Source organism: Anabrus simplex, chromosome 1 (genome assembly GCF_040414725.1).
Source record: "Anabrus simplex isolate iqAnaSimp1 chromosome 1, ASM4041472v1, whole genome shotgun sequence".
NCBI lineage: Eukaryota > Metazoa > Arthropoda > Insecta > Orthoptera > Tettigoniidae > Anabrus > Anabrus simplex.
The window spans coordinates 788,575,040-788,586,131 of NC_090265.1; the positions used below are offsets into that span (position 1 = coordinate 788,575,040).

At 38.7% G+C, this 11,092-nt stretch overlaps 1 protein-coding gene across 1 annotated transcript in view; it reads right to left on the reverse strand.

The window, feature by feature from the left end:
* Positions 1 to 10,522, reverse strand: part of LOC136857525 (esterase OVCA2) — a 55,851-nt gene extending 45,329 nt beyond the window's left edge. The window contains exon 1 of the mRNA XM_067136252.2: positions 10,391 to 10,522. Coding sequence (XP_066992353.2) covers positions 10,391 to 10,414 — 24 coding nt within the window. The 5' untranslated portion in view covers positions 10,415 to 10,522. The remainder of the gene's footprint in view (positions 1 to 10,390) is intronic.
* Between the last annotated feature and the right edge of the window lie 570 nt (positions 10,523 to 11,092).

Consider the following 11,092-nt stretch of genomic DNA (forward strand, 5'->3'; position numbering starts at 1 on the left):
TCTGTTTGATTAACCTGTTGTCATCCATTCTGTATAAATATCCAAAAATTATCAATCGCCTCTTCCACACTGTATCTGTTATGTTTTCTATGTCCCGGTATATTTCATCATTACTTCTTGATTTACAGAGTTCTGTAGTTCATACTGGGCCAAGTAGTTTCCGTACAATTATGCTTTCCAGTACTTCTAATTTATTCACCTTGTAATTAAGTACTACACATTCACTCACATATAAGCATTCCGGTTAACTACTGTGTTGTAGTGTTGTGTTCTAAGGTTTTTAGATATACGCTTTTTGTTGTAGATATTCCTAGTTATACGTATGCTCTTTCCAATTTGTGTATCCTATCTTCTACAGCGGATATTTCCAAACCTTTTTCTTGAACTGTTTCTCCCAAATATTTTAATTTCTTTACCTTCTTTATTCGACCAATTTCTGTTACTAGAAATTCTGGAGCATTTTTTTATATTTATCATAAATTTGTTTTTTTCTACAGAAATTCATAAACCTGTTCTGTAGGCTATTTTTCCAAGAGATTGACTTGTATTGCTGAATTTTTTCAGGTTTCCTGAAAGTATGGCAAAATCATCTGCAAATGCTAGACAGTTTATTTCAATACCTCTGTTCTTTCTTCCCAGTGTTATTGGTGATAGCTTGTGTTCTTTCAGTTTTTCATTCTAAATTCTTACTATTTTCTCCAGGATGCAATTGAACACGGAGTAGAGATAAACCATCACCTTGCCTTACACCTGTATTCATTCTGAATCGTTTAGATATTTCACCCATAAATTTTACTTTTGATATGGTGTCCGAGAGGGTTTCACGGAGGATTAGGTTTGCATGATGATGATGATGATTATTATTATTATTATTATTTATTTTCTTTAAATTGTACATTTACAATTTAGCGGTGGTAGATGGAGAAAGGGCAAGCCCCACATACATGGAAGTGCCTCCATCCCCACATGTATGTTTACATAAACTCTACTGAATATTTACTTATACATGTAGATAATTTTAAATTTGCACATGTACACTCCAAACACTGTATGTACTCTTAGAATAATAATTATCTTGATTTATTCTGTACATATTAGAGTAAGAAGACTCAGTTATATATACCCTCACTCATACCCCTGTACACACAGTCATTCACCACCACTCCCACATGCATACATATTCGCCCACATTCAACTGTACTTGCAACACATCTTTCTTGCAATTTAATTTATACAAGTTATATACATCACATATGGGTTTCTATTTACATATACATTTTCTTTACTGTGTGGAGGAAGTGAGGAAGAAAAAACAGTTTTACCTCAGATGGTAGAAGATTCCACGTACGAGCAGACTGTGCGTAAAATCCATTTAAATATGAGGTTGTTCTGGCGAGGGGAGGGCAAGAGTAACTTCTTGACCTCTCTTAACGGAGCGATAATTAAGCTGCACTGTTGATAATCTTAACCATGATAGCTTAAAATGATTGTACTGACTCGTTTGAATGTAGTATAGAAATATTTAAAATAGTTATATTTGAAACAGCCTTGTCAATACACTTATTAATGGAAGAAAATGATTTATTCAACCAAACATGTTTCAGGAATTCAACCATTCCCTTCATAAGTGGTGGAAAGGGGAGGTGTGTGTTGTCTGTCAGATTTCTTAATCACTGGTGGCAATGATCTGGCTGTGTTTAGAGGGATGTGCTTGTTAATTATACATTCTGCTCGTCGCTGGGCTAGTTTTCTCATATTTTCCGTTGCCATTAGGTGCCAGGAAGGAAGACCATATAGTAGTATGGGCCACACCAGGGAAATATAAACCGTTCGTAGGGCTTTACTTCTTCCTCCTGAGACACATCTACGGACAAAACCCAGTGCTCTGTATGCCTTACATCTCACTTCCTTCACGTGCTTATTCCATTTTAGATTGTCTGTAATGTGAATACCAAGCAGTCTGATAGAGTTAGAAGGCAGTAGTTGGATTCCACATTGAGTAGGCTGGTTTTGGAGTAGCTGTCTAGCTCTGCTTAATCTTATATATTTACACTACTTAATATCTTTATACACATTTTATTTACATCACACCACAGAGCTATAATATCCAGAGCCAACTGGATTTGAACAATGAAGTAACAGATTCATCTCACTCATCGCAAATGGGACATCCTTTCTCCAGTATTGCTGTTGGTGCCAATGTTGACACTGCGTTTGAATGAAGTGATTTCTCACAGCGATTAACCAGTGATTGCTTAACCCTATCAACATTCTAGGATGAGGGTCAAGTAATGTGGCCTGAAATATAATAAAATTATATTGATAAAATCCACCCATTCAATACTTTTACATAAACATTTAACATGTTTCAGTCCCTTATTGGACCTTTTTCAGCTATCAAAGTTAAATGGCATTATGGAAATGAAATTAACACAATATGAAAAATGTGACATGACTGCAATGCTGATACTTCAAATCTTGAAATTTGTCTGATTAATACAGAGATCACACAATGGATCGCTGATAAAATGCTGAATCATGAAATAACGTCCAATGAGGGACCAATACGTCCTTTAAACCTTTATGTAAAAGTACTGAGTAGGTGGATTTTATCAATATAATTTCTTATTAAAGAAACAATTAATTGCACCTATCCATAATCAAGGGAACAGGAAGGATTCCGCCAACTATCTAAGTTATTACATCATTATACCAGATCAGGTGTTCACCGGCGTTTTGGAAAGAAGAGAGGCTCACAGGACCAGATTTCCAGTTTGCACAAAGTAATGCAAGAGAAACAGTCATGTTTATGTTCCATAGATCTAGAAAGAAAGCATATGATAGAAGTAACTAAGGAAAAGCCATACTGATGGTTTATGGGTTTTTAATTCACAGAATATGCTATATTATTTTTGTTGATTTTTCATAATATTCATATTTTCGTGAAGAAGATTAAAGAATGGCTGAGAATGTAGATATAGGGACTTTGGGTGAGAGCGGGCATTAAGGAGTCAGAGGGGAGAGAGAGAGATAATTAGTCTTCTAACAAAGGAGTGGAATGAAAGCAGGTATCCCTCAAACAATGTACAGGATACAGTAGGTATACAAAACGGAGTGGAAGGAAGGAGAGAAGTTGTGGAAGACTGCTGGACTAACATTTTAAAGGGAAGGAAATTGAGGGCCCAGGAGTCTAGTCAGGGAGATTGATTGATTGATTGATTGATTGATTGATTGATTGATTGTTGTTTAAAGGGGCCTAACATCGAGGGCATCGGCCCCTATGGTACAAAACGAGAAGAAATGAAGTGACAACTTAAAAGTCCAAAATCCTTCACTGACCAGAATTCAAAGCGTGAGGGCGAAGAACGAATGGATGGACGGATAGGAATTTAAAACGATCAGTGGATCCGACCCACAGTGCCTCACATGCACACAAGCTGGCACAAAACAATAGTATTACTGACCAAGGGACTGCTTCTATAGCACGATGCTGAATCGATTATGCTTATAGTCGAATCGGGTCCAACATCCAGGTCATAGGCCCCTCATAATGGTATTTATTGCTAGGAAAGTAGAACCATGCTATGTGTAATGTTGCAGTACTAATCAAAAGTAGTGGAGACTCGCGGTATTCCACACATTATGGTACTATTCACAGGTAACACATGTAACACAGACCTATGGTGTTTCGCACATTGTGGCGCTATTTACAGGTAACGTAAACCTATGGCGTTCCTCACGTAAGTGGACTAACCACAGGGACTCGTACTAACCCATGGAATTCCTCACATAGTGGGAACTGAGCATAGGTAAGGCAGAACCATGGTGTCGCTCATATAGCGGTACGAACCACAGGTACTATAGGACCCACCTCCTGATTCACACGCTGTCGCTACTAATCACAAACCTATTGCGTACCTAACATAGTGGTAGTACGCGCAAGTAAATGCGACCCATGGTGCGTGATGGTACTAATTACAAGTGGTCTCATTGTTCTAATTGGATCATCCCTTGGTCGCCCCTTTTAGTCGCATCTTACGACAGGCAGGGGATACTGTGGGTGAATTATTTGTCTGCGTCCCCCACCCAAGGGGGGGGGGGGTGTTTGGTCCGTGAGAGGTATTTTATTTCGCTCAAGTTCGCCGGCAAGCCAGTTAGGACCCCCCTATCCGCCACGTGGGACGCGCCACATGGGAGTATTATCCCTCCCCCTGCTACGCAAGCATAGTAGGTTCATGGTAGTCAGGGAGAGAGTTCAGGAGAAGTATCTGCAAGGAACCAATACGAATAACTGCAGCTAGAACAGCAAAGGGAACGTGAGGAACAGGGAAGTGTTACAGAGGAGGAGGGAGGGGAGTCAGAGGAAAGGGAAAGGCAGAGTAGAGGATAGAAAGGAGGTGGAAGAGGGTCAAGAGAAGGAGAAATGTAGTGAGCAGTTTGGTCTATGCCTAAGACTCGATCTTAATGGCACACTGTGCTTAAAGCAATCTAATATCTTTGGACTTGAAAAATGGTACACTGAATATGATAATGAAAACAGCATTTCCAAACTAAAGATAAATCAGTAGGGAAGAAACGTAAGACAGTCAAATGTCAGGTTAAGAATACAAAACTGGAACAGGTAGTTAGTTTCATTTCAGATACACTAAAACCTCCTCAAAGCAGAATAGCAACGGATCCTTTTTCTTTCCCCCCACCGAATTAGACAAGTTTGTGCATTACACAAAACATTGTTTCTCTTGGCCTACCACCGCATGACCTTAGCTATCGAGATTGATGTACGCAGTACTGTACTACACTGATTTGTAAATTATTATTACATACAGAATGATACACAGTATATCATTTTGACACTATCAAAACACTATATTACATTATTTCACAACAATGGATATACGCTCCTTCAATTTATTTCCATCATGACGCTCTATACAGTACTCCATAACATTAAGCTATCTTCCATGGATCAAACAAAGAAACTTGTTTCCTCTTCTTTCTAATCATGTCTTTATGAAAGCAGTCCTCAGCTGAGTACATTAGTCCAAGAAGCATGGAAGAATTAGATGTAATGGCAAATTGCTTTACAACACAAATGCACTGTAGGGCACGTTCATGAGTTTGTGTCCTGTTTTCTTCTCTTTCTCATGGCTTAAAAGGCTGTAGGTGATTCTGCCTTAAGTTGTTCATCACTTTGAATAAAATTCTCTGCTTTGCACAAGTTTCTTGCTAGAAACAAGTCAGATATTGCAGAAATGTTTTCAAGCGCTTCATTCGTTCCATTATCTGTATTATAACGCTCTCCAAACCTCACTTTGATGAAACACTTTCTGCCTTAATTTGATTTACAGCCAGTAAAATCCAGTTCTCTGCATCTAGAACTGACACAAATCTTGCCACAGTGTAAGAGAGAAAAGATTGCATTAAAAAGCAATTGATTTGAATGTGAAAATGACACCCATATCCACTGGCTCTAAGACACTTGTTGTGTTAGATGGAAATCAGAACACTTTAACATTTGACAAAGTTATGTCTGGGTGGGAGGTGGCATTGTTGATGAAAAGAATAACCTTTTGATTTTCCTTTTTGCATTTAATCCATTCAACCACTCTTTCATTAACGTAGCTATCATCCAAGCACTGTTATTTGCTTCACCAAACCACCAGAAGGCTACCAATTTCCAGATTCTTGAAACACTTCGCTTTCGCTGCCTTCCCGATCACCAGTTTTTCCAATGCTGCCTCCATATTCCCACACAGTAACACTGAGTGTCTTTCCTTAGACATTTTATCCCTTAACGGAGAGCAATTTTGTTGGTAATAACCGAAAGAACAATCCTGTTTCATTCACAATGAAAATGTTTCTACGTTCGTATCCTAAAATAAAATCTACCATTTATTTCCAATCATCCACTACACTTTAATTCTCATACTTAGATTCTCCGTAACCTTTATATTCCAGACAATATTGTGCCACTTCTTGAACTGTCAGGCCATCCCGCAGACTCTTTGAACATGATAATTTCCAAGAGATCTGCCTACAGCGAGAGCTTCACTTTGAAGCATCAAACCAGATATGAACATGTTTTCTGAGTGGGTAAAGGTGAGCCACTCCTACACTTACCTTGTTAATTTCCTTGTTACCAGTGATCTTTGCCTTTCTTTTCATTTGAATGCTCTTGAATGCTCTCATTCATTTTTTTTAAGCGTGTCATAAATTTGTGTTTTTCTACACTTGAACTGGATCATTAATTGCTGTACTGAGAGTTTGTCCTTTTCTTTAGCTTATCATTTTAAATTTTCCATTTAGCGACAATGTTACGTAAGATTTAGCCACGATTTTCAGTTTATCGTCACTTTTACGAATACAGTAGCCAACTGTCTGGCAGTACGCCTGCTGCCTTATCTTCGTTAACAATCTCTTCTGAAAATGTTATTAGAGTCTTACTTGCTTGTTGTTTTAAGGGGCCTAACATCGAAGGTCATCAGCCCCTCAGAGTCTTGGTCAACTTCCCCGTTCAACTACTGTACCTGTTTATCATAGAAGACGGATTACTGGCCTTTCCCTCAAGGAAATTCCTGAAGTGTCCCAGTGAAAACTAGAACGGCAGGTGCACTGATGGCAGGGATGTACAAACACATGTCAGTTTGTCCAAACAATGACACTGACCATACCAGCACCAGAAATGTACAAATATTATCCGTAGGCCTACATTGGTTGCCAATATTTTCTGCCTTGTACAAGTAGATTTTAATGAATCCGTGCATTATTCATTACCGTTTCCTCCCCATTATACAAAAGTACACATTTTTTCACAATCTTTTGCTTTAAGTCATACCGACACAAAGGCATAGCTGCCAACTTTTAGAAATCAAGAATAGGAAGATATTTTAATTCTTGGATTTCATTACATATATTGTGCCACGGTCTAGGACTCCAGGTGAAAAAAGAACAGGATAGAAGGCATACATATCTACAGTTGCAATGCAAATTGACTATTGAATTTAAAATCTTAAAACTAAGAAAACACAAAAATTGTTACGAGAAAATGTACCTATCATTCTCATTTATGACACGTACGAACAATAATATTTACATCACACCGAAACATGCAACAAAATGCATAATAGCTCCCTTTAATAAACTGTAAAAAGAACAGAAATTTACTTTTATAGGTATCGCTGAAAACTTTGAAATAACACTTATGTTTTTTTGGCCATAACGTGATGAGAAAATACCAGAAACTGTCAACGACAAACAGCTCCCTGAAATACATGCAACTCATTAAAATTATGAAGTAAGAATGAACATAAATGCACAGAAATACACAAAACTACCACATACTAAACAGATTAATGTGTCTCATACATTATTAACATATGACCTTTACAGGGGGAAAAAGCACAGAACTGCAAGAAAAAACACGTGGCCTATAACTCCAACAAAACTATGCGCAGGAACGATGTTAACAGTGCGCGAACCACGCAACAACAAACTCATTCTTTCACCTCGATTAAATGAGTCGCTAGTGCGCTAGCCTCTCTTGCTGGTAGGACGATTTCGGTCCTGAATCCCCACCTGTAAAGCACACAAGATACAAGAAAGCTACGGATGATACACTCGCAAAATAAAGCATCAAATAAATACTCTTAAAAATGGGATTGTGTAAATTACACAAGCACATAAGAATTTATTCTTTACCCTAAGGGAAGATTATTGACCATACTGAAGGTTATATTGTTCAAAAATAGGAAGATGTAAAAATAAAATCAGAAAATTGGAAGAAGAGTTAAAAAATGGAAATGACGCCATAAGACATATCTGTGTCGGTGCGACGTAAAGTAAATACCAAAAAAAAAATTTTAAAAAAATCAAAAGGGTTGGCAGGTATGCAAAGGTGTTATGGCGACAATAGGATAGGAAAGGCCTGGGAGTGGGAAGGAAGCGACCATGGCCTTAATTAAGGTACAGCCCCAGGATTTGCCTGGTGTGAAAATGAGAAACTATGGAAAACCATCTTCAGAGCTGCCGACAGTGGGGTTCAAACTCATTATCTCCCGGATGCAAGCTCACAGCTGCACGACCCTAATCACACGGCCAACTTGCCCGGTTTATATTATAACAATGTAAGCTTTGCCAGGACCAGGAAAAAATTCCATAGTGGACAAGTTTCTGCTTTTTTCAAGTTCCATTTTGAGCAAATTTCACTGTATTTAGGATGTGTATTCTCCCAAGGCAGTAACTTAGTATTACAAGTGAAATTGAATCAATGTGCTGCAAAGCAAATGCTGATGATGCTTGTTGTTTTAAGGGGCCTAACATCTAGGTCATTGGCCCCTAATGGTACGAAATGAGACAAAATATAATGACAATTTAAAAGTTCAAAATTATCCACTCGTAGCCATAAGACTTCTCTGTGTCGGTGCGACGTAAAGCTGCTAGCAAAAAAAAATATATATATCATCCATTGACCAGAATAAAAACGTGATGATGATGAATGAATGGATGGATATGAATTTAAAATAATCAGTGGATCCAACCCAAAAACTATCCCACACAATAGTATTACTGACCAACGGACTGCTTCTAAGGCACAATCCTGAATTGAGGATGCTTGTTGTCTAAAGGGGTCCAAAATACAGGTCAATGACCCCTCATAATGGTACTTATCGCCGCTAGTAAAGTAGAACCATGATACTTGTCATGATGCGGTACTAATCAAAAGTAGCGTAGACTCACGCTGTTCCACACATTATGGTACTAATCACACGTATTTTACTTTGCACAGGTAATGCAGACCTATGGTGTTTCTCACATAATGGCACAACTCAGAGGTAACGCAAACCCATGGTGTTCCTCACTAGGTGTACTAATCACGGCCGCAGGTATTCCCACGGTGTTCCTCATATAGTGGGTACTAATCACAGGCAACGCAAACCCACGGTGTCATTGATATAGTGGAACTAATCGCAGGCAATGCCCAGACCCGTGATGTCTCTCACAATGGTACTATAATCACGGGTACTAAAAAACCCATACAGACTCGCCTTCTGTGCTGCTAATCACAAACCTATTGTGTACCTAACATAGTGGTACTATTTGCAAGTAAAGGCGATCCATGGTGATCCCCGCGTGATGGTACTAATCACAAGTAGTTTCATGGTTCTAATACAATCATCCCTTGATCACCCCTTTCAGTCGCATCTTACAACAGGCAGGGGATACCGTGGGTGTATTCTTCGTCTGTGTCCCCCACCCACAGGGGGTAAAAGCAAATGCAGTGAGCTCCTAGATGAGAATATGGCATTCTCTATGAAAGAAGCCAGATTCCAGACAAAACTGTCTTTACACCAGCCTGTTTAAAGACCGACTTAACTGTTCGGGAGTGAAATACAAGGCATAAAAATGAAAGAATATCTGGGCCTCGCAAGCCCAATACAATCAGGATCAGAAAATAAGAGTTTACTAAAGGAGATCAGTGAGAGACTGGCACAAGTAAATGGAAGCAATTCCAATGGTCGCCAACGCATGTTCCCTGGTTGTGATCCCCTGGGATCCACATTCAGTCGCCTCTTATGACAAGCATGGGATACCGTGCATGAATATTACCACTCCTGCCCACAGGAGGATGGATTATGTGTGGGGATAATAGACTGGACCATGGAGGGGAAGAGAAGTAGCGGTAAACAATGGCGACGGACAGATCTTATTTTTAATGATTTAAAGATAAGAGGTGTGGAACCAAACAAGGTCACAGATCTAACTGTAAACAGGACTGTGGAGGCACACGGTTAACTCCTAGAGGCTTGGAAAGTGAATGCTGAAAGGTAGAACAGTCCATAATGAGAATGTAAGTTATAATAATAATTTACGTCTTTTTACATCCGTTCTAACTACTGGTAGGTCTCAAGAAAGTTATTTCCCCAAGCAGGAGTTCTTTAACATAGCCTGAAAGCAATGTCATGTTTATATTGTGCTTAAATCACTTCAAATGCCACGTCAACGACCCATCGACTGCGTCAGTAAGATCAGTGGACGACATTCACCAGTAAATTTTCACAGGAAGACACAGTGGACTTCGGCGGTGGCTGGAACTTACGACTTTTCATGGGAAAAACAAACTGGAACATAACCCTGCCTTCTAATGGGGAAAACAAACTGGGAACATAACCTTGTAAGATCCTCGTGATTTAACACTGGCTTCATTTTAATCATTCTATTTCTCTGAAATAGTAATTCCCTCATAAAACTAAAAATGCTACATACAGAGCAATAATACACTACATCCAGCACCTCGATCCAATCGTGACACCGCTTAACCAACATATCCAACAAACAGCAACGCCAATAGAACGGAAATGACAAGCAGTGAAATAAAGCTCATAATCCTTACTTTTAATTTCCTTTGACTGCACATGCCTAATTATTTTAAACTGCAGTCTGAAACGTTTCCTGCCAAGCTCTGTTAAGCACGGTCTCCTGTCACCGGCAAAGAAAGCAGCCGCAGCTGGCCGCAGCCGGTACATAGTTTACGCGAATACAGTAGAGATAATACGCGACACTTACGGATTTCGCCTTGCTAAAACGGGAGACAATTCGACGGTGGCGCTCCTAGTGACTTGACCTGAACAAATCGCGCTAAATTCAAATATCAATGGAAATGTATATACGGAAATGGATAAATAAATTACGTCTAGAAAGAAAGTGTTATTGAGATATTAACTTCGAAGCCGCTAAAGCAATTCTGGATAAATGGAATTATTTAAAAGGTCATTATTCAAAGACTGAAATTAGACACATAAACAAGATATGAAATAGGCTGCTATGAAATGGCTTCATATTTCATTTATGCATTACTTTTTTAGCTTTAGCATTCCTGCCTGAACTTTTACGGTTGGATTTGACTTTTTTCTCATATAAAAAACATTTTATCATCATATTAAGACACTTGTCAATAAAAATTTGAGCACATTCCTTACACACATGATGCAATGAATTAACAATTAAAATCTGGACAATTTTTCTCTTAATATGAAGCCTACTAACAGAAAGAAAATCTATAAAATCCCGGCTTTGATCTGAGAAGAGGGATAAA